General features: G+C 44.1%; 1 protein-coding gene and 1 long non-coding RNA gene across 3 annotated transcripts in view; one reads left to right on the forward strand and one right to left on the reverse strand.

Moving 5' to 3' along the window:
• The window catches only part of TGFA (transforming growth factor alpha), a 106,704-nt gene that overhangs the window by 14,766 nt on the left and 67,111 nt on the right, over nt 1-24,827 (reverse strand). Inside the window, exon 3 of one of the 2 annotated variants that reach the window (XM_029937560.1) lies at nt 7,012-7,129. In XM_029937560.1, the coding sequence (XP_029793420.1) occupies nt 7,012-7,129 (118 nt within the window). Of the gene's footprint in view, nt 1-7,011; nt 7,133-24,827 lie in introns of both variants that reach the window. The other variant, XM_029937559.1, reaches the window with a different exon arrangement.
• Nucleotides 1-24,827, forward strand: part of LOC115289931 — a 35,578-nt gene that overhangs the window by 305 nt on the left and 10,446 nt on the right. Inside the window, exon 2 of the long non-coding RNA XR_003907881.1 lies at nt 17,767-17,922. This is a non-coding gene — a long non-coding RNA (uncharacterized LOC115289931). The remainder of the gene's footprint in view (nt 1-17,766; nt 17,923-24,827) is intronic.

The following is a 24,827-nucleotide window of genomic DNA, read 5'->3' on the forward strand; positions in this document are numbered from 1 at the left end:
TTAAGGCCTTCTGATTCCAATGAGATGCTAAGTTTTCCCCATAAATTCCTGTTTTGCCTGGTTCACGGGACCCTTTTCAAGAACTGTAATAATACATATAAAGTTATGTTCTTAAACATTTTTTTCTTAAAACATTTCTTCAACTAGAAAAGGAATGTGTCTAAGCAAATCGGAAAGCACATAAATTATAATAAGACAGAAAGAAAAGGAAGGCCCACATTGTTGCCTATCTCCCTAAACGGCAAATTGACATGTTTCTTTTTGAACTATTTCTATGTACTTTCTAACATAGCTTTGGGTTTTTTTTTCTTCCAATTTTGTATCAGTATCTCATTCCCTATCTCCTCACCATTTTACTATGTCATTAGAGAATTGCTAGGTCATTTAAAATGTTGCACAGTAATATATGTGCACAGTTTGCTTCACCAAACTCTTACTGTTTAAGCGGTCTCCAATTTTGATATAATAAATACTGTCAGGTGATTACCTTAATTGTACACACTTTGTTTGGATCTGAGATTGTTTCCTCAGGATAGGGCCCCATAAATGAGAACACAATATGGTACAGACTTTAGAGCTAAATTTTCATGGGTTCAAATGTCCTTCCCTACTTGAATGCCTGTGTGACCTTCAGCAAAGTACTTAGCCTCTCTGTGCCACTGATTCTACATTTAAAAAAAAATGTTTTATTTATTTTTGAGAGAGAGAGAGTGAGCGAGTGAGCGTGTGAGTGTAAGCAGGGTAGGGGCAGAGAGAGAGGGAGACAGAATCCAAAGACAGGCTCCAGGCTCTGAGCTGTCAGCACAGAGCCCAATGCGGGGCTCAAACCCACGAACCATGAGATCATGACCTGAACCAAAGTTGGGCACTTAACTGACTGAGCCACCCAGGCGCCTCTAATTCTGCATCTTTAAAATAGGATGGTAAAACTTACTCCCGGAGTTGTTCTAAGTACTTCACAAGATTGTGAAGTGTCTGACCCAAGTGCTGTGTAAGTGCTAAAAATGTAAATAAAAGGATGGGAGCATTTTTAATGCTCTTGAGAGACGTTGTCTCTATAAACAATGATGTGTTCTCTGGCAGGAGGCTAGTCCTCTTTTAGCCAAGTCTTTTGGCATAGGTCCTAAGATATGGTCTTCAACATGGGGGCCAAAAATCAAATTAAGGACCAAGGACCATGGTTTTAAAAATATGTTTGCACCAACTTGCCTTTAACATGGAGAAGTTCCACAGGGCTGGGGTGGGAGTGGGGGCCCTGGGCACAGAGACACCTATATTTGGCTTACTCACTGCTGGCTTCTTAAGATATAGATTAGCCAGTCCTATACCTTCACTGCTTCAAGGGCTAGGGAGGAGGGGTCTGGATGGGGCAAGGGCTTACTCGCTGCAGTTCTGATCCCAGGGCCTCATGGACTACCAGCCTTCCACTGCTCCTTTTGGCAGGACCTTATAGCATCCTCCAGTTGCAGCACTGGTAACAAGGTCTGGTAACAGAGCCCTTAAGCTCTGTAGGGAACCAGGCTTGGGTGTTCTCCGGTGTTATCTAACAGGATTGCTGTGATGATGTAAATGGTATCTGTGCTGTCTTACACAGGAGCCACTAGCCACCTGGACGTGCTGAGTGCTTGAAATGTGGCTAGTGAGCCTTGGACACTACATTTTAATTGAGTGAATTAATTTAAATAGCTCTGGGTGTCTAGAAGCTCTCATCTTGGATAGCAACAGCTGTACACACATTATGGTCACTGGGTCCTCACTACAATCCTGTGAAATACTAACGTCACCATTTTATATACCAAGAAACTGAGGATTAGGTGGGGCTAAATCACTTGTGTAAGAGGCTCAGGTCTGTCTGACCTCCAAATCCATGCCTTTTATCCTGTCTAGTGTGCGACTCTCCGTGTCTACTTCTGGTGTGGGGAGAGAGAGAATGAGGACATGCACTTTCTCCAGACTTGCAATGATGTCATAACTTTTTTTCTTTTTTAATGTAAGCTCTACACCCAATGTGAGGCTTGAACTCATGACCCTGAGATCAAGAGTCACATGCACTATGGACAGAGCCAGCCAGGTGCCCCAAAGTCATAACTTCTTAACCCCTATACCCCACCATCTGCCAGCTGTGGAGATGATACAAGATCTACATAAAGTCACTCAGTCACCAAACTGTTGGTGGGGTCAGGGTGTGTGTGGGGGGAGTACATCCTTAATCACATCGCAGCCTGCTGGCACACTGATGGCAGTCACTTCTCTTGAGGTGTTTGGCTCTAGAAGGTACTGTGGCCAGGGCCATGTGAAATGTTTTCCTTGGCTCAGCAATTTGTTTTCACACTTTGCTGTGGGAAAGTTAAGTCAGGGAGTTCAGTCACTGAAGAGCATTTTGGACAGGTGAGACACTTCTAACTGGTTGCCACTGGCTGATGACGCTGGAACTCCGCTGGGTGTCTTCCTTCAACTGTTTTCCTTTGTTTGAAGGCTCTGCAGGCCGCAGACCAGCAGGGTGCCGAACTGGCCTCTGGGGGAAAATGCTGTGCAAGTCCTCACCCTGCATTTCTATAGCTTCATGTTCTTTGGAAATCCTTTCCCCATTTGTTTCCTGATATAATTGGGTCTTAGTGAGAATTAACTAAAGGAAGACACAAAATCGAGGGTTCATCAGAAACATAAAATGTGTCAGGATTTTGTTCCCTACCTTTGGCTATTTCTGACTAGTTATTTAACTTTCTTTCTTTACCTCACGTTTTGGTGTGATAGGTCATTTTATTTAGATTTCCAGAAACCTAAAGACTATAGTTCTTATAAAAAAACAAAGCTTTGGCATGACAGTATTTTAGAAAGAGCTCCCTCTTTTGAGACTATAGTCTTGGGTCACTGTGGGTTTTCTTATAAGGCCCTGCCAGATAAGTGGCCTTACCTCAAGGTATGTTGGTTTTATTGACCAGAATTTCAGTGACCCAAATCTGGGGTAGTTCCTAAGAGTGAGAACAGAATGTTCTGATTTCTCTGTATGGACTCAGAGTTTCTGGTCCAGTGGGAATTAATAAATTGTTGCATTCTTCTAGGTACTGTAAATACACAGGGTATAAGGCGTGGTCCTGTCCTCACCAAGCATATAAGCTCACATGGCAGAAGTGAGCAAAGTGGGCTGGTGTGAGGAGAGCAGAAGTGGCAACGGAATGATCAGGGACTGCCACCTGCGGCAGTGTTGGGGAACAGTGTTGGGGAACGGCGGGAGAGAGGTGGAAATGAGAGTCAGGGCAAGCCCTGTTTGGGGATGGTGGGGCAGATGGACCTGTGTTCCATCCAAATGGCACATTTGGGAGTTCAGGCCTGATGCTGCTTATTCAAGAGGGCTGGGCATCCACATGGAGAGTGACTGACTTCTAAAATGCTGATGACTGATTAAAACTACCAAAGAACAGCGCCGATCATCACCTACCACTATGCAAAACAGATCTGTTGGCTGAATGCCACCCCCTGGGCTGCCAAGACGCAGTGGGGAAACTGAGGTAAAGAGGTGGTAATTGCTTGCATGGCTGTGCATCCCCACAGATGGCTAGCTTTTCCAAACCACAAGGATGGCCCAGTTGTTTCTAGAGATCTTGCACTCATCCCACAGAAAAGACTTTAAGAGTCTGTGGTCAGGGCAAAGAGCTTGAGAATGATCTTGATTTTTCTCTTCACATGCTGGGGAAAGATGCCAACACTGTCTTGGAAACAAAAGAGTTTAGTGATTTGAGGTGCTAAAAAGCAAAATTCAACTGAGTAAATTTTATAAAAAATTTTTTTAATGTTTATTTATTTTTTGAGAGAAAGAGACAGCATGAGCAGGGGAGAGTCAGAGAGAGAGTGAGACACAGAATCTGAAGCACATTCCAGGCTCTGAGTTGTCAGCACAAAGCTGGGCACAGGGTTCGAACTCATGAACCATGAGATCATGATCTGAGCTGAAGTTGGATGCTTAACTGACTGAGCCACCCAGGCATCTCCACCTTTGTAAATTTTAAGATCAAATTAGAAAGGAGCTCCAAGGAGCTGTACAAGTTGGAAGACTTGTATAAGGAAGAGGGGGCAGGGACAGGGAAAGAGTGGATGACTTCATCTTTCTTTGGGGGACAGAAAGGGTCTTTCAGGTAAATTACCTCACTTGAATGGACCAGGAAATTCCAGACTGACTGACTAAGCACATTTCTTGTGAAGGTTGAAACTGCAATTAGGTTAGGTTTAAGTTTTGGTTTGGTGATGTGGGCTTAGCACAAAAGACTCCATTTTGGACCTGTTGTCTTTTTTTTTTTTTTTCTTTTAACAGAGGTGAACTTTTATTTTTGTAGCAGTGGTGAACTTTTTAAGGCTGAGACAGAGTGCCCTCTGGGGCAGCAGCTTGGTAGTTGGAATTGGACATAGGTTTGGTAGTTGGAATTGATCAGCCTGAATCCCATGCTCTACCATTTACTTGCTCTGGAACTCTGGGCAAATTGCTTCTGTGAGCCAGATCAGTTTTCTCATTTTTATAATAAGAACAAGAATTCCCACTTGAGAACTGAGTTGTGAGGACTCCACGAGTCACTGTATATAGGGTGCTAGGAACTCTATATGCCTGGCACATAGCTACAGTTCTTATTGAAAGCTGATTATTAACAGTAATATTTATAATGTGGATGGGGGAGAGACAGCCATTCATCCTGATTATCAAAATGCAGTGGTGTGTAAATGTGACGGACAATTACCTCCCTGAGCCAAAAGCAGGGCTTAAGACTCAGACTGAATAGAATAAGAAAAGCACCTGCCCCTCCCCTACTTTCAGAAGGCTCCTTCCACCAGTGGCTAGGGGTCTCCATCACAGATGAGGCTGCTGTTTTGGCTCATCTGATGACCCAGGTTTGAGGTTGCCAGCTCTCAAAAAGTTTATACCAGCCTCTGATCGGGAAGGCACCCGAGGAAGGAAAACTAAGCTGACCCAAATTTGGTCAGAACTCAGCAAAGATTTGCCCTCTTTCTTCAAAGAAGATCCTCCCAACTTCCAGCTGGGTGCACTGGGCACTGCTAGAGGGTGGAATGCCTTCTGCCCACTGCACTGGGGGGCTTCCTGATATCAGGCCAGAGGCAAAACTTCTTTTCAGGGCTAGTGTTTTTCCACAACGGCTACTAACAAAACAATCCCATAAGTCCCCCATCATTTGAATAAAAATGATGATCATGAATAATGACTGTCATCATCACTATGCTTTGCATTTACAGGGTAGGGAGGGCTCCAGATCTGGGGACAAGACCTGGGGGCCTCACACAGTCCTGTCTGGAGGAAGGTCACCAGCATGCTTCTCCAGGTGAGGCTCAGAGCCACCCCAGGGGCTGCCCATGTTCATACAGCTGCGCCTCAGGAAGAGGAATGCCTGGCCCACCACTCTTTTCTGTGGCAGCTCTCCAGATCCACAATCTCTCCCGAGCCTTAGCATCAGATACCCTTAGCATCATGGTTAGGAGCTCAGCTTCAGGAGCCAGACTATCTGAGTCTGAACGTGAGCTCTATGCAACCTGGGCACAACCTCTCTGTGCCTAACTCATGGGTCATGAAGAGGATTTACATGAGTTAGCATATGGAGCATGCCTGGAACAGTGTCTGGCATGAAGCAAAAGCTCAATAAATGCCAGCTTTTGTTAACATTTACTATAACTTGCCGATACTATTAACTTGGACCATATGGACTTGTTGCCTTTCCAGCATCTGTGACCTATAAAAATGGCAACTTTGTACACATGGGTGGTTTTTAATGGGAGGTGGAGGTTCCTTCCCACCTTCTAGGGGACATGTGGCAATCTGGAGACTGTAGGGTGGCGGTGTTACTGGCACCTAGTGGGTAGAGGCCAGGGATGCTAACGGGAACTCCAACAGCACAGTCTTATCCAGCCCCAAATGTCAATAGTGCCAAGGGTGAGTATGGGGCCACCTAGTAGGATTCTACTATGCGCAGATTAATTTTCTTAAAACATCCCTTTCCAAAAGCAACATGGCTCCCACTGCCTAGAGAATAAAGGCTCATTTCCAATAGGCTCTGGCCTCCAATTTGTTTCCTCCTGCTGTAGCCCACAATAGTAGCCTATAACAAACAGTAGGTCCTTCACTATACAACCTTAACACCTCTCTGCGGAGTTTTTCCTGAAGTGCCCTAGGCTGGCTGACCATGGCGATCCCTGGGGGCTCTGAACTAATGTGACTCCCGGGTCCTATTCCTAGAGATTATGATCCAGTGGGTTGGGGTGGGGCTCAGCCATACGTTACTAAGCCCCAGGGGGCTCATGCACGGCCTAGTGTGGAAACCACTGTGCCCTGGTGGGCACCTTTACTGCCAAGCTGTGCTTTGTTCTCTTACCGCTTATGTACACTACCCGTTTGCAGGCACTTCGGCTTATTTTATTAGCTGTGCTGTAAAGATGCTGGAGGGCGAGGACCTCTTTTTGGAGACTCTGGCTACTCAGAGGGAGCCAACGCAGTGCCTTGCCCTCCAGAAATTCTAACTGGTGAATTAAACTTGAATCTAGGAATTTTCAGACTTTGCTGAACCCAGGAGTGACCTGAGGTGCTTACTGAAAATGCAGATCTCCAGGCTCCAATCCCTGGTGGGTATGCCTCAGAGGCTCCAGCTGGGGCCCTAGAACTTGTCATTTTAAACTGTTTTTTTTTTTTTTATGTTTATTTACTTATTGAGGGAGGAGGGGGAGAGATAGAGAGAGAGAATCCCAAGCAGGCTTTACACTGTCAGCACAGAGCCCGACTCAGGGCTCAATCCCACAAACCATGAGATCATGATCTGAGCTGAAATCAAGAGTCGGATGCCTAACCCACCGAGCTACGCACGCGCCCCAACCAGCAGGGTTTGAAGCTGTCCCTCAGCCTGCTTTCTGATCCTCCAACATGCCCAGCTTCAGGGGTCTCAGGCATGTTTTATGGAGGTTAATGTCCTTTTAACTGTTTGCTGGGATGCCTCCAGCCCCAGGACCCCGGGGAGCACTTACACACACGCTGGCTTGTCTTCCTGCACCAAAAACCTGCAGGTTCCATGGAAGCAGAACTGACTGTGGGAATCTGGGCACTCATTAAAATGGGACACCACAGCTGCGGCCACAGGCGGATCTGCTGTGGAGAGAAAAGACATTTGGCTCAGATCCCAGATTAGCAACACACACTCACAGGCCCTACCTCACTGATCAAGGAGCAGAGGAGCCCTAATGGCTGGGATTTCTGGTCCCTAAAAGCATTTCCTGGTCCTCTCTCCTTCACTTTCTAACAATTAGCCCAGGACCAGAGACACCTGCCTCACGTGCTTTGCAGCAGGGCTTTATTATTTATTTACCTTTGTAGAAAACAGAACAATCTCTCCAAAAATTCAGTGTAATTCAGAAGAGATACCAGAGCAATTTTAGCTACCAGAGCACTTAAAGCCTATTTATTACCTACGTGACCTAATTTTACTTTTGCAAAGTGACAGCGATCATTCTCTTAAGGTAGCTTTCATAGTACTGTTTTAAAGGCAAGAAACCAGAATATAGTTACAGAGGAGTTCTAAGTAACCATTAAACTGATGCTGAGGAAGAGCAGTTCGCGATACAAAAAGATGTTCGTGCTATATTATTGTAAGCGCAATTAGGTACATTTCCAATGTGGTCTGTATAGTAAGATTCTACTTAAATAAACAGAAACTTAGATACAAAGAAGTCTGGGAAAACTACACATAAAAATGGTAGCAAGAGCTTCTCTGGGGCAGGGGGATTGGGAGTGGTCCTGCCACGAAGACAACTGAAAGCCCCGAAGTCCATCTGAGAGCAGTGCAGACAGTACTGGGAAAGCTGGGAGTGGGCGGGAAAGGCAGCGGAGTCAGGGCTGAGACTGGTCCCAATCCGAGCTCTGGCACCCGTAACTCACAAGAGCTTGGGGTGTCCTCAAACCTCTCAGGGTTTTCCTTCCTTGGCTATCAGACAGGAATAAAAACAGCCAGCTACTGACCATCCCAGAGGACATCACTATGGATTTACTTTATTAGACTCCAATAGCCTTGTTTTGTCCAAATAACACAGGAGACACAGGAGGTGGCTGTTCCACAATGGCATCATAGATGCAGTTGCCACTGCTTCTTTCAAAAGGTCCTCTTATGTTTGTGTTTTAGGGAGTGAGTCTTCCCCACTTATGTATAGATTTTTTAATGTTTATTTTTAAAAGAGAGAGAGTGTGGGTGAGTGGGGGAGGGGCAGAGGGCGAGGGCGAGGGTGAGGGCGAGAGAGAGAGAGAGAGAGAGAGAGAGAGAGGGAGAGGGAGAGGGAGAAAGGGAGAGAAAGGGACAGAAAGAATTCCAAGGAGGCTCCACACTCAGCACAGAGCCCAATGCGGGGCTCATTCTTACAAACCACAAGATCATGACCTGAGCCAAAGTCAAGAGTCAGACATTTAACTGACTGAGCTACCCAGGTGCCCCTCCCACTTATTTTTTTTGGAAAACAAAAAAGTTCTTAGAACTCTTGCTTTTTGAGAAAAGGTAGCCCATTTCTTATTGTGGGGTTTTAGACTACCACTAAATATTAAAACCACATTGCTATCTCTCCACGAATTGCTTCTAGAAGTATCATATTTGGAAGTCTCATAATTCCAGTGGAAAACACAGAGGGTGAAAATTCAACAGATTTTTTGATGCAGAAGGTGAGAGAATGCTTAGTGGCTATGAACATGAGCTTAAGCAGAGAGGAGTTTGAATCCTGCCCCTGTCATCTGGATGAGGGACTACTTGAACTTTCCTAGCCTGCTTATGCCGCGGGGAGTCCACCTGCCTCCTGGGTGGCTCTGAGGGCGCATGAAGCCAAAGTTGTTCAGTACTGCACTCAACCAACTGTCTGGTGCTGCGCAGCTGATAGCTCTTCTATCGTGGTCAAGGATAGTCCCGAGAGGCTAATGAACTTCCACATGTGGTAAGACCATCTAGTACATCCTCTCTCCTCCTGCCATAAATCCAGTGTAGTATAACTAAAGGTCCAAGTATCCTTATGCACTTTCTCATGTGAGGACAGGCAGAGATGCCCAAAGCCAGGTGGAGATGTTGATCCAGAGCTGCTGGCGGCCTTGCTGTCCCTGTCTAGCAGCAGCATCCAGGACAAGTGCTCCAACTGCCTCTGCTGGGTACAGTTACCTAGGAGTCTCAGGCCTGGGTGGTTGATAATGGGCTTGGTCACTTGCTCACAGTGGACACGGGGATGTTGAGGCTGGAAGGATCTGCTGCAGTTCCCATAACTGGCTTCTCTTTATTCATTAAACTTGTCAAGGAGCAAATACTGAATGATGAAGGGCTAGTGGATCTAATTTGATGTAGACCCTGAAAAAGGCTTTCGATAAGCTCCACAAAAGGCCATTTAGAAGACTACCTCCAAGTAGCTAGTGGGAGTCCCCCGTCAGGGCTCAGAACTGGGCTCTTCACATGTGGTCTGGGACCAGCAGCTTTACACTCCCAGGAGCTCATTAGAAAGCCAAGTTCACAAACCCCACTCTATGCCTACTGAATTAGAGTCTTAGGGACAGGGCCCAGGAATCTGTATGACAAGCTCTCCAGGTGATTTTTTTCAAAAGTCAGGTTTGCTGAGATAGAAAATTGATATGGAGTACCTGTGCCCTTCAGGGGATTCTGGCGGGCACAGGCTGACACACAGGATTGCATTACACACCAGACACACTGTTTAGAGACAAAAGACCTCTTAGAAAAGCAAAACATCAGGGATCTTGAAAGGGGCCCTTTTTGGAGCTGGTCATCTGCCAGTTCTTCAAAATACAAATGACACTAAAGCTCGAAATCTGCTAATTTTCTTGGAAGTAAGGTGTTAGGTCAAAGGCACACATGACCAGAACTCTGGATCTGTCTTCGGGAACACTACTCTCCAAAACTGATTGGTGACGAGGAGGCCCAGTGCCATGATCTCATTTAGCCTGTATTTATGGATATTTTACCTCATCTCATAAATGACTCAAGGAGTCTTCATAAAAATAGATACCATAAAGAGGGAATAAAATGGGAAAGCCGTGTGTATGAGAGAGACAGACAGAGGCAGAGCAGGGGAGGTGGAGGGGAAAGAGAGGAACAGAGGGAGACTGAGACGGGCAGTGTGAAAGGAAGGAGGGATGAGGGCAAAGGAAAATAAGGACAGAGTGGAAAAGAGCAAAGAAGTTGGATGTCCACTTAGTATACGGTGACACACACATCCAGACACATGTATGTGCTGAAGCGGAGTGGCAAATGGAGCTCTGTGCCTCTTGGCACAGTCTATGCAAGGGTGCACACAGGCCAGTAGATATAAATGCACTTGCTTTGCACATGCAGGACAGGCTCAGCTTTGCCCGAGTCTAGGTCACAGGGCAGCTTTTCTTCTGTGGCTGCTTTTGCAGAGGATTTTTATGAGTTACTGTGGACAATACGCTCCTGGATTTTCTGGAGATGAAGCCGAGCAGCCGCCAGTGTAAACTCTCCCTGTGTCAGCCAGCTCACTAAGAAGCCAAAGAGCCCAGGCAATGGGGAAGCTCCCTGCCACCATCACGGTGATGGCAGCTAATGCACACTGGTTGTGCTGTCTGTAGTCAGAGACCAGGATGAGAACGGCATCTGAGGTAGAACTTGGGCCCTGACCCTCTACAGTCCCACCTTCCTGACTTGGCCCAAGACAGTGAGGTGCCAAGGGAGCTTGTATGGCAGTCAACTATCACGATCACTAAAACGATGTTTATTTATTTATTTCTTTAAAAATATTTGTTTATTTTTGAGAGAGAGAGAGAGAGAGAGAGGAGAGAGCAAGTAGGAGAGGGGCAGAGAGACAGGAAGACACAGAATCTGAAGGAGGTTCCAAGTTGTCAGCACAGAGCCCAATGTGGGGCTTGAACTCCTGAACCATGAGATTATGACTTGAACCGAAGTCAGATGCTTAACTGACTGAGCCACCCAGGTGCCCCAAACAATGTTTATTTTTAAAACCTTTATCCTGATTACAGAAGTGATTCTTCACTGTAGAAAACCTTTTGTAAATGCCAACATAAAATTAAACAAAAGCACCTTAGAGAATGAAACCCATTTTTATCCACCACTTAGAATGATGTCAGTACACAGTGCATATATGCACTCGTGTAAAATTATGGTTTCCTTCTGTTACTTGCATTTTCCCCTCTTGATATAATCACAAACATCTTAAAAGTGAGTATTTAGTCCAAGAATCTGTACAGGGTGAAGTCCTGGCCCCTGACCCCAAGAAGTTCAGCGCGTGTCGTGTGCAGGGCCTGTTTTCAGAGGCACACTTGGCACTTTTGGGGGATGTGACCTGCACCTGAGAAGTGGATGGGGAGGAGGGGATCACACAATGTTCCCCACGGGTGAGCCGTGCTGTAGCCCTGAGCTCTCCCTGAGCCACCTCGGTGCCAGCCAGCCGCAGAACGAAGGGAGGCATTGGGCACATCTGGCCCTAGAGGTGCTGTGCGGGCCTCCAGGGCTCATGTGCCTAAAGGCCACATGCAAAGTGCAAAGCCACAGTGAGGGGCAGTGACTGTTCGTGTTCCAGGGCTTCTAAAGATTTTTTAAATTGTTTTTAATGTTTATTAATTTTTGAGAGAGAGAGACAGAGACAGAATGAGTGCAGGGGAAGGGCAGAGAGAGAGAGGGAGACACAGAATCCGAAGCAGGCTCCAGGCTATGTGCCTGATGTGGGGCTCAAACTCACGAACCACGAGATCATGACCTGAGCTGAAATTGGATGCTTAACCGACTGAGCCACCCAGGCACCTCATGTTCCAGGGCTTCTAATGATGACTGCCTCAGATACCACCACAATCGGCAGGGAAAACCCCAATGCTACAGAAAACCCCAGACAGACAAGACTGTTCCTACTGATGTTCCCAGAAGCTTCCCCAAGGTTCAGGAGGAAAGGGAGTCTGGCGGAGGTTGGGGAGGGGAGAAGAGGGCTTACCATTTCCTGAGAGTGCCGTGCATACACCACCTCTCCAAACCTGGCAGGGTAGGCAGTCTCAGCAGGTGGGGGATTTGCTCAGTAATTTAAGTAAAAATGAGCTTTACTAGGAAACCTCCAAATTCCCAGCATCATCCCAGAGAACAAGTATCTCTTTTTCCCTTCCTCCTTATCTTTCTCTCTCCCTCAACTCCTCTGCCTTCCTCCACCCTCTTGTACTGTCCCCTCTTAATTCTTCTTTCACTTCTTTCTGAAAACTCAAGGAAATATTAAGTGAAGGAAGGAAAGGCCTACATACTTAAAATGGAGAAAACCTCCCACTTAAAACAGGAAGACAGTGAAGGCGGACAAGCAACTTCAAGGAGGGCCCCCCGAAGTCCAGGCAGAGGGGAGACACAGCTGGCTCCACTCCCCAGGGCTCTGGACCCTGCATATGTCTCCAGGCCCCGAGTCTGATTAGTCCTTGGGGCTGATTGGAAAACCAAATGCTCCAGTTTCCAGAACAGACCTCATACCAAGCCCATCCATAGCTGGAATTTCAAAGCTACTCAGTTCCTGTTGCTCTGAAATTTATGAGAGGCCCCTCTGACCTGCTGAGCAAACGGACATCTTGCAGACACCACTGTTCTCCAGGGAAGCCGTGATCGCTTTGCCCAGAGACCACGGGCCCAGTAATAGGGCCTGGAGCCCAGTTCCACTCATGAGGAGAGGGTCTGGAATAGCAATTGAGGGGCATGGAAACCAGGGATTCAGTTCACAGGAGGGGTCTCTCCAGCTCAGAAGGGCGGGGGAGGTAGCCATCTGGACGGTTCCCCGAGGAGAAGCATCTACACCACCAAGTGCAATCACCTCCCTTTCAAAGCCATCCTAATTGGGCTTTCTGAGCTGGCCCAGGGGGAGCCAGCTGAAGCGGCGGCCCCTCACTCTCTCCTCCAGATGTCAGAAGCTGCGGACACATTTGCCCTCTGTAAAGCTTACATCATTTATAGCCATTTCATCACTTCCTCGAATATCATGGCTGACTTTGTGACAATTTAATAACGATGCCTGGCTTTTTAGTAGAAACTTGCAGCCAAGGTTTTTGACCTGGGACTAAATATTTTCTCTTCAGACACTACAATGGCAAAACCAACTAATGCTTCTGGAATGTCTAGAAGAAAAGGCAGGAGATTAAATTAATGAAGATGGGAGTCGGCGAGCAGCCCCTGGCGAAGCTGGGGGAGTGTATACACGTGAGACCTGCAGTCTGATGCTCCCAGGTGACAGAAAAGAGTTGCACGTGGTTCTAGGCTCAGTTCTCAGATGGGGGAGGTTTGCTTCAGGCCACCATCAGGCCCATTTTACAGGGATGGCATTCCAAGCTCACATGAAGGAATGAGTGGGCCTACAGAGCTAAGCAGCGTGGGCAGGAAAGGCTGGTGCAGAGGCTCACCTGCAGGGTGGCAGGAGAGCGAGGCCAGGGCTTAGAGAAGTCAGTGGTAGAGAACACAGGTGCCTCTCCAGGTACAAACTGGAGAGCAGAAACTCTGGCCCCTGGGTGTTTGAGAGGTGAGAATAAAAACTCAGATTTATAAGTGATCCTGAAGATGGAGAGCACTGTCAGTATCAAGTGTGGCATCACTGATGACCTTTACCACAGAGAGGAATGCCCCATTAAGAGAATCGGAACGGGCATTTCCTGAAGCCACGCGAGTGGGCAGAACAAGGGGACAGCTTTCAGACCAGCAGTGGAAATCAAGAGAGCACAGAGAAACAATCCCAGTCACATTCACGGAAGTAGGAGAACACATCTTATTCTCCAGCACTACTGACCAGTGAGGAGATCAATTTTGCTGTTTCAGGGAGGTATATGTAAGATGAGATAAATATAATGATCCAACTCATTCACTATTAAAACCAAGACAGTGAATACCTTAAAAACAGATGTAAAGCAATTTGAAAACAGTTTGATTTCAGAGTACCATCACTTAAGTGAGAAGGATCATTTATTTTAGTAAAGCAACGAAAGAAAAAAGTCACCTTAAGTAGTGCTGAGGCTCCTCCCATTCCACTTGAGGATGTATGTGGGGCGGGGGGACAGGGGGATGGAAGGCAGTGCCATTTTTGCCATTACCACCCCCTCTCCAAGATTCTCAACTTCCTGAACGTAACTTCTATATTTAAAAGATACAGATTTTTCTTATAACACAATCCCTGAACACAGATTTGCTGATTCTTCAGAAATCATTTCCAAAACTCTAATTTTTGACCTTATCTGGCTTTCTTAAACTGACTTTAGACCCTACCCACCTCTCCAACCCCACTTAAGGAAATAGGTACGGCATCATCTCGTTAAACCTCTAACCGCTCTATGGATAAGCATTACTATCCTCAAGGTTTAGATAACCTGGCCAATGGACGTATGCTAGAAAGTGCTAGAATCATAATTTTATCTCTGTTCTCTCCGATTTTAAGAGAATGCAGAGCTGTAGAAAATTAGGACATTATTCAAGTCCGGGAAGAATGCTGGGAAGGCACATAATCTAAGTCTACAGAGCATGTGGCAGAGAGGAAGGAGAACACTTAACTTGTTAGGCAGCTTCTGGTAATCAGAAAGGGGCACTTTTAGGAGAAACGAGAAGAAGCATTACTTTATTTTGGGGAGGAGTGGGAAACTACACATATGGAACTTATTATTCCCACAAGTGAGCAGCAGCTGAGAAACACAGAAGCAAAAGAGATTTCTATACGTCCACAGATGATGGCTAACTGAGGAAGAGCTGGAAGCGGGGGGAGGGCTGATTCACAGGATGGCACTCAGCCTCTCACAAAGTACACCCCCACCACAGCCCCAGCCTCTGGGCTAGTGGTGCCCATACCCCAAAGAGTGGGGCCTTCTGCAGAGCTACAGTGGACGCTTGAATTGCTTTTGCAGCTTTAAACAAGATGCGGGGTTGCGGCGGGGGGGCGGGGGGGGCGGGGGGGGGCGGGGAGGAGGGAATTCCAAGGGAACATTTGAGCTAATTCAGTTCCCTCTGATCACTCCTCTCTTTGGGTAAAACCCAAGGGGGGCATGAGATGTGATGGAACTGAATTCACAAATATGTATCAGTAAAGAAGTAGAGGACATATTTTCTACTTTCCCACAAAGGTACTGGTTTTTAACAACACAAAACGTGTGTGTGTGCGCGTGCGCATGTCTGTGATGGGAAAGCATACACATTCAGACAGAAGGTCACGAGTGGTATTTGACTGGGTTTCATCCTTTTTGTGCTTCTGTCAAAAGGTAGAACCTGTATCACCTTTTCCTAGTCCAACAGAGCGAAGAGAACAGACAACAGGAATACAGATTTACTTTGCTAGGTTCATATCCCACCTAAAGTACCTGGGCTTAGAGATTTTAACCCAGTGTGGATTTTCTGAGGTTGGATTGTGATGATGCTAATGATGACTATTAATAAATTATAACTACAACAGTATGACTGGCATTGTACATAGAGAATTGCATTTAATCCTCACAAAAGTCCTGTGAGGTAGTCATTACTACCCCAGTTTTACCAATGAGGAAAATGAAGATGAAGGAGGTAAAGTGCGTTCAATGCTGCTAAGTTAGTGAATGGCAGAGCTGATACCAGAACTCATGGGTGGCTGTCTCTAAAGCTCTTGCTCTAATATTTAGTGGCACTGCCCCTTCAGAGGGTGTATATGCGTGAGAGAGAGAGGAGAGAGAGAGAGAGAGAATATGAATAAATTGAGGTTAAGAAATCCTTAAGGGCACCTTCTGTAGTTAAGACAACTCTTCTCTTTGAAGAATAAACGAATCAGGAATGACCATGAAACATGAAATCCTCAGCACCATTTAGAAGTAAAAGAGCTAAAAGTTCCCAGGCGAAACGCTTTAATTAGCAAAGAGGCTTTATGAATTGAAAACACAATCTCAGCGTATAGGCTAGAACCAGAGTCTGCATACTCCTCTAATGATGCCCAGCATGCATATTTCAACATGGCCTCCGACTTGCCCCCGGCTGACTTGCCCCCAGTAACACTACTTCCTCACCTAAAGGGCATGAGGAAGGGAGATGAATGGGTGAGATGTCCCAAATTGTCCCCAAACTGCAAGCTAGATCCATTATAGATCAAAATGAGACGGAACTAGAAGGGGGTACACCTGACACAGAAGATTACCCCTCCCACTGAGTGCCCCATCCTCTTCATCACCCTGTTTCTCCAGTCCCTACACTGCTCCTTCTCTCCCTACCTTGGCTTTAGTAATTTTCAGCAAAAAATCAATTATAAAAATTGCAGGTCATGATTTTGCTTTGACGACTAAAAGCCAGACCTCTCTTCTTATTACTTAATGATTTGATTTCAAAAAGATTATTTCTTTCATATCTGCAAACCAGAAAGCCCCTTATTCTAATTACATCCTCTTGGGTGTCAACCAGCATCTGAAACCTCATTTCAAATCTCCATTTACAAAGCAAACAAGGATATCTATGTTTGGCTCTCATCAGTCAGCTTTGAACCAAAATGTGAATGGCTCTGGGAACCAGAGCCGAGTCCTGCTGGACGGGGAATTCTGTTTTGGCTTTGTTGAAGGAGCAGCCCCGTTGGAGCCCAGGGCTACCTGGCTTTACGGTCTCTGTGTGTCTCTGTTCTCTTTATTAATATCAAAATTGTTAGGTAAAGTGGTTGGCAGGAAACCCTCAATCCACCCTTAGGAAAAAATGCTTCCTCTTGTTGAGTCTTTGAATCATAATCCCTTCAAACCTTCCACATTGAGTACATGTAAGTATTACCAGGATGATTGTTTTTCTAGAACATTCTATTCCCTCAGAATTTTTGGCAGATGCCTTTTTCATTTACAGTCTGCAGATGTAGTCTGGGTTGACGAAGGATACTCTTCATTTTAAGTGAGGAAACTGAGGCATCCAGAGGTAACTAAAGCAAAGCTCAAAAGCCTTAAGAACACAGACATGAATTAGGGGCTGGGAGTTTGTCCCATGACAAAAATATGATCCTTCTTTCTTCATCCAGGGGTTACAGCGATGATATTTGGTTGCCTATAGATAAAAAGTCCTTTTGTCAAGATTATATCCTAGAGGGAAGATGCCTAGATTTTGAGGGAGTGGTGGGATTTATGGGCAATAATTTTATCTTTTATACTTTTCCAAATTTTATAAACATTGGAGTTTGAAAATAAACATTATTAAAAATTAAAACCTTGGGGTGTCTGAGTGGCTCAGTTGGTTAAGTGCTGGACTCTTGATCTGAACTCAGGTCATGATCTCATGGTCATGGGATTGAGCCCCGTGTCGGGTTTTGTGCTGAGCATGGAGCTTGCTTGGGTTCTCTCTTTCCCTCTCTCTCTGCCCCTCTCTCCCACTTGTGCTCGATCTCTCTCAAAATAAACTAAAAAAAAAAAAAACATTACATACAACACTATAAAGATAATTAAAATGAAAATAATTTTATGTTTTATTGTTTTGCTCAAAGGACTGCAGTTTTCTTGAAGACTAGCCTTAAGGAATCTAGATTTGTGAATCTGCGTAAGATAAAACATGTTACTGTCTCATGTTTCGTCATTAGAAGAGGATAAGGAAGAAGGAGACACAAAATAAATATTTAGAGAAGACAGAGGATGCTCAGATGAAGGATGCATAGTAAAGGTTGAGTTTAGGCTTGGCCTCTAGGCATAGAAACTTTAAATGCTCCTACTATAAACAAACCCCAGAAAGAATATGGCCTACATGATCTACTCCATTTCCAACCCATATGCTTACATTTTTTTTGTTTTGTTTTTTTTTTCAGTTGAAAGTCATCAGCAGTGAAACTGTTCTATTGGAGAAGGCAGGAAATGAGAAGAAGGAAAATATCTGAAGCGGAGATTCCCAGGAGTTTTCCCACAGTTGTGTTCCTTTCTCTGCTGGACACAGCTGTAGACTACATCACCCAGCTCTCTTGCAGGTAGGTATAATCATGTGACCAGATTGCGGCCAATGGATGTGAGCAGAAAATGATGTGTGCCCCTCCCAGGTTTGGTCCATAACAACCTCTGTGAGATTTCTCTTTTTCTTTCCCTAGCTGATGGCAGAAGGGGAGAATTCTTCCAAGGGCTTGGAAGAGGGAAGAACCACAAGGTGGAAATAGCCTGGGTCCTTGACTAACTGCCTGGAAAGAAGTCTGCAAGGCTAGGAACACCTGCATAGACTTTGACATAAGCAGTAAATAAGCAGTACTCAGGACTTACCTGTTATAGCAGGGAGTATTACTCTAATGCCAAGCCTGAAGTCTGAATAGTGTCTGGGGGGTTGGTTATGGAGTTTCCGATAAGGGAGAAAGCTTCATAGTAAATATCCTTTTCTCCCTTCTCCCATTGTCCCTTCTGGGAACCTCACCCAAACACTAACATATCGTACAATAATGATGGCCACAATTGGAAGCTTCCATTTGGAAACCCTTGTTCTTCAGCTTAAAGTACATCCTGTCCATTCTCCAGCTTAGAGAGGTCAGGTCAACCCTCACAAACCTCTACAAGGGTGGTAATAGTCTTCGGGGCCAGGAATGACCCATCCTTTGAATGCTTATGAGATCAGCACTTGTGCCTGTGCAAAGTGTGGATGGAGCAAAGGTTGCTTTTTCAAGTTAAAGTCTGAGAACAAATCAGAATATAAGGCAGGGCTACCACAATCAACAACAGGCAGCACCCAGCTGTTTGGACCGAAATGACACAGCTGATGTCAATTTCCTGGACCATCACAGCCCTTTAGACAAAAATCACCAAGGCAGGATAGCACCATAACTACTATAACTTCAGTTTTCAGAAGGTGAATGCCCTACAATTTCAGTAAATTTCCATATCTTGCAAAATCTTAAATCAATACTGGAAAAAAAATGTGACTGCCTGACCCAGAATATCTTGATAATATCTCATCCTTATCACTGGGGGATTTTTATCCATCCTTTAGTTTTACTGGTAGTGTATTCTATGTAAACAACTTTTGTAGCAACTGCACAAAGAGTTTTAAAGCTTGTTATTTAAAAACTAATACATGTTCATGGGGCACTTGGGTGGCTTGGTCAGTTAAGCATCTTACTCTTGGTTTCAGCTCAGGTCATGATTTCAGGGTTTGTGAGTTCTACCCTTCCTCTGCTCTCTCAAAATAAACTTAAAATTAAAAAAATAGTAATATATGTTCATTGCAGAAATATTAGAAAATATAAAAGTCCTAAGAAAATTACTTGCCATCTTATCACTGAGGAATAACCACTGTTTTTACAGAGCAGAATTTATAAATGTTTATTTCTAGTAATTTTCCTTGTTTTGTCCTTTGCATATGGATTATATTTCCTTGACCGCTTTTCTCTCGTAGTGATTTAGAACACATGTATTCTCTTTTTCAATCTATTGATGGTTGTCTTTACATTTTAATTTATTTTACATAAAAAATTTTAGGTTATTAATTATTAATGTTAAGGATGAAATCTGATGTTTCATTTAGATAAGACATTCAGTGTATTTTTTGTTCCTCCTTCCTTTTATCCCCAGTTATCAGTTGTTATTATAATTTGATTTCATATCCCTACTATTTTTACGTGTAATTTCTACTTTAATAATTTTGTACTTAGTATAACTAAAATGACAAGTTACTTAGACACACATTTTCCCTTGTTTTTCTCTTGTCTCCATTTTGGGGCTTTTTATCTTGATACAGCTATTTATCTAGCCAAAGAGGATATTTTTTTCAGGAAGGGAGGCAAGTGAGGGGTCTACCTAATGAAACATTGTATGTCTAAGAACATTTGTGTTCTCATCCAGGTTCAAGGCTTTGCATATGAATGGCAACTTGAGTCACAATCTGTAGACTCCGTGGGTCTTCTACCATTTCATTTTTTTGTAATGAAAATTGTTAAATTACATGGAAAGCTAATAGTTTTATCATTAAGAACAAATCTTTTTTCAGCTTGAGAATGTTCTCTTTAATTATTTATTTAGGTCAACCCTGGTTTGCTTTCTGTTCTTCTTTTGGAATTTTATTCTGTATATTGCAGCATCTAGTTCTATTTTCTAGATTTCTTGTTTGTCATTATTTTGTTTCTTGTCCTTCTGAGTTCTGGGAGATATTTACTAGGTCATTTCTAAATTTCACTGATTTGATTTACTGTAATATCCAATCTGTTGCTCATTGGTCCACTGTGAATATTCAAAATTGGTTGTCATACTTTTTTTATCTCCTTGCAGCCATTTTTTATACCTACTTGACTAATAACCTAAATATATTTCAGATTTCTATGCCAACTGTTCTTAGCTTATAATACATAGTATAATTTGCCTAAGTAAAGGGAATACTTTTTATTGAGGTATGATTGACATGTCATAATAGTTTCAGGTGTACAACATAATGATTCGAAATGTATATACTGCAAAATGATCACCACAGTAAGTCTAGTTAACAGCATGACTATACATAGTTTCTTTTCTTGAGATGAACATTTTTAAAGGTCTATTCTCTTAGCAACTTTCAGACATGAAATATAGTACTAACTATAGTTGCTAAGCTGTACATTACATCCCTAGGACTTATTTTACAACTGGAAGTTTATACCTTTTTATCCCCTTTATCCATTTGACCCCCATCCTCCACAATCTCTGCATCTGGCAACCACCAATCTGTTCTCTGTATCTATGAGCTTGTTTTTTCCCCCCATTTTTAGATTCCACATTTAAATGAGGTAATATGGCATTTGTTTTTCTCTGATTTATTTCAGTTAGCACAATGCCCTCCAGGTCCATCCATGTTGTTGCAAGTGGCAATTTTCATTTTGTTGTGTGGCTGAATAATATTGCCTTCTGTGTATGTGTGTATCATCCATTCATATTGATGACACTTGGGTCATTTCCATATCTTAGCTATTGTAAATAATGCTTCAACGAATATGGAGGTGTATGCAGATGTCTCTTACTTACAGCTGTCTGGTATGGTTCCATAGATGTAATGTCAACTTCAGTCATAAAGACACAAATTGAGGTTACCCAATACCTTCTCCCATCTCTTAGGAGTACAGGCAGTCACTAAAATTCCTCAAGAATGTTATTCTCATACAATGAATCTTTTCACATCACTAGTAATTTCTTGCATCACCATTTTTACAGACCAAACTCTACATTGTTGAGTATGATGGGGAGTTAAGGCGGGTTCCATCAAAGACTGTGTGGCCCTGCTTAATATTTTGGGTCCAGATAAAGACAGAAAAAGGACAGTTTAAATGTACTGGCCTCAAATATCTGAGGAATCTGTTGGGTAGAAGCAGGAGACCGAGCAAACACAGCAGAGAATATTCTCTTTGGGCAAGAAGGAATTTATTGTTTCCTTCCCTTGTTTTCCAGGCATTCACGCCATACCAGAAATGAGAGCTGACTGGGTTCATCATGTAATGTGGCCCTCATTGTGTCCTTTCTTGAGGCATCAGTAAGGTCAAATGACCTCCCCCAACCCGACTACCACACGGCCCACCTTTCTCCTCATGCTCTGGCCTTCCAAGGTTGGGCCATTGATGTGATTTTGCTCATGACAGTCCCCTCACCTCCTCTTCCAACTGGAAGAGTGGGTGCTGCACTGGGGCAGAATGGGTTCCATCTGTGCATTCCATGACAAAAATCCTTCAGAGCTTCTAGTACGGATAGTTTCATGTTCCACTGATCACTCACTTCCATGAGCATCCAGGGGCAGAAGGGGGAAGGGTATACTCAGTTTTCCCACATTATCCAGGGAGCCAGACATTTCCTATATTATGTGCAAACTGGGTGACCAATATAATAGTACCTCACCACCTCTACCACTTAAAAAGTTTCTCTTGGGGGCTACTTAAAAACTGAGTGGATTATCTGTTTTCCTATGGGAATCCCCAGCAAAGTGGAAGCAAGAACTTCTGCATGCTCAGAGAGTGGACCAGTTTCCCCTGTTGGGACGCCTGAGCTTTCCCAGGCCAATATCCCTCGGAGCTGTGTCCCTACCCCTCTCTTCAAGGTCTGCCAGATTCCCAGTGAGAAAAACTCGGTGCTGATGTTCCTGCCCCTTCTGTCATCTAAAGGCTTTGCCTCGTAAAAAGTTGGGAATTCCTGGTTTAAACCCCACAGGCTAAGTATAAACCAGCCACGTTGGAACTTTGTTCTTAAAAGCAGAATTGTTAGAGGATTCCAGAAACACCAAGGTCATTTTCTCTCTTAATAGTTTTTCTAAGGCATACTGGTTCAGGAACAAAGACCTCATATTTCAACAAAATGTTTCTTTTCCACAAAAGTGAAATAATACAGGGGTACTTGAGTGGTTCAGTCGGTTGAGTCTTTATTTTGGCTAAGGTTATGATCTCGCAGTTTGGGAGTTCAGGCCCGTGTTGGACTTTTCACTGGCTGGGTAGAGTCTGCTTGGGATTCTTCTCTCTCTCTGCTCCTCCCCTGCTCTCTCTCTCTCAAAATAAATAGTTTTTTAAAATTCTTAATAAAATGGGTGAAATAATATAAGTAGTGAAGCCCTAAAGATACCTCTGCCTGTTGGTTTGAATTCTGTCCTTGGAAGCCACAAAGAACAAGCATCCTTCTTCTAAACAACACATCTTTTATCAAGGTGCAGTCAGCCACCAAATCTGAATCTTTGTGGTGATCAACTCCCTATAATGGCCAGCCTCCAAAATGGCTCCTGGGATCCTCACCTCCTGATATCCATGGTTTTGCAATGTGCCCTCCCACACTGTCTCAGGGTGTGTGACTTCAGAGGCTAGGTCTCAAAAGGCATTATAACTCCTTCCTTGTACATGCCTGCTCACTCGACTTCTCTCACACGGCTCATTCTGGGGGAAGCTGGTTGAGAGATCACCAGGAGTGATCCATGTGGCAAGAAACTGAGGGCTCCTACCAGAAGTTATGTGAATGAGCCATTATCTGGTTTCCAGTCAAGCCTCCAATGACAGGGCAGCCCCAGTGGACATCTTGACAGCAATCTTCAGAAGGGACCCTGAATCAGAACCTCCAGCTAAGCTGTTTCCAAATTTCTGACTCCCATAGCCTATGTGTGGTGAATGTTTATCAATTTAAGCAGCTAAGTTTTGGGGTGATTTGTTATACTGCAATAAATAACAACTATACATTCTGAGTTCCTATACATTCTCTCTAAGCGAGAAAACCTGTAAACACTTTATCTTAGGATTCCAACGTTTTTCAGTGTCCACTTTAAAATAGTCCACTACAGAGTAGGTACCAATGACAACAATAACACCAATAACAAAAACGCTGACTAAATGCTTTAGGGGTTGACTTCTGTGCTAAGAGTTTTATATGTACCATCAAGATTCTTTAAAAACATTTTTTTAATGTTTGCTTATTTTTGAGACAGAGACTGTCAGCACAGAGCCTGATGTGGGGCTCGAACCCATGAACTACGAGATCATGACCTGAGCCGAAGTTGGACACTTAACTGACAGAACCACCCAGGAACCCCTCATCTAGATTAATTCCTAGAAAAACCCTATGACATCATAGCTTCATTATTCTACCCATTTTACAGATGAGGAATACAGGTTTAGAGAAGTTTAGGGTCTTGCCTAAGGTCATGGAGCTAGAAGAGGCTGAGAGGCACTAACGCTCTGGGCTGTGGAAACAGAGTACAGTAGAAATACCATCTCCCATGACCTGATTTCCACACTAGTATAACTTAATTCCCCATCAATTTTGCTAGCAGTGCTGGAATGCCACTGGGTTATATACGGTCATGGTCAATTAAAGCCTCTAGATTTTCTCCACATAAACTGTTGTCAAACTTGGCCTCCTATTCTTCCTAATTAAATCATTTGTTTCCCCTAATTAAATCATTCTTAACCTAAATAGTGTTAAGTGTGTCACTGTTCAATTTAACCTGGTTGATTGGCTTTGATCCACCGTGCTAGCAATACTTTTACTCCTTGGGTCTTTATTCTGTCATCCAACACTCTAGCTGTCATTGTGGGCTTTGCATAATCTGCAAATGTGGTAAGTTTGCTTTATTGGTCTTTTTTCCATTTGTTCATAAGATTCTCAACAAGAGTGGGAGATACATACTGCTGGCATACCCTGGACATCCCCTCGTAGGTCAACATGAATACATCAGGAACCTGCTCTGGGGATGCTCTGGCTAACAACTTCCTACCCTTCCTAAAAGCTCCCAGGTGAACCCAGACGGGCTATGCCTGGGGATCCATTCATTTAAGGAGGTCTCCAACATTATTGCATCTCACTGACCAGCCACCCTTTTATCTCACACTTCTCCATTCTGTCCTACTGAATACTTTGATTTTGTCACGTGCCTTGCTGAAATCAGGTTGTATTTTCTTGACAGCATTACCCTGGAAGAAGCATTTCCTTCATCAGTCCTATAATGCTAGAAAAGAAATAAAGTCAGTCTGCTAAAGGCTACAACTCAGTTTTTGGGGATCCCTTCAGGGGCCCAAGTATTCATTCTCTGTCTGCTGCAGTAGTTTGGTCTACCGTTTTCTTCCAAGAATCATGAAATTTTATCATCTATATTATTTTTTTTAATGTTTATTTACTGGAGAGCACATGCAAGGGTGCGTACAAGTAAGGGGGAGGCAGGGAGGGACAGGTAGAGAGAATCCCAAGCAAGACTGATGCGGGGCTCCATCTCAGGCACCGTGAGAACATGACCTGAGCTGACATCAAGAGTCTGACACTGACTAACTGAGCCACCCAGGCACCCCATTATCTATAGTCTAAAGATTCCCCAGGTGTTCTTAAAGTCAGGAACGTATCTGCCTCTTTGCACTGTCTGAGCAGTTTTCACATTTGCTACTTCTTCTTAAAAATTACCAAAAGGGATGGAACG

This window comes from Suricata suricatta, chromosome 4 (genome assembly GCF_006229205.1).
Source record: "Suricata suricatta isolate VVHF042 chromosome 4, meerkat_22Aug2017_6uvM2_HiC, whole genome shotgun sequence".
NCBI classification, from domain to species: Eukaryota; Metazoa; Chordata; class Mammalia; order Carnivora; family Herpestidae; genus Suricata; species Suricata suricatta.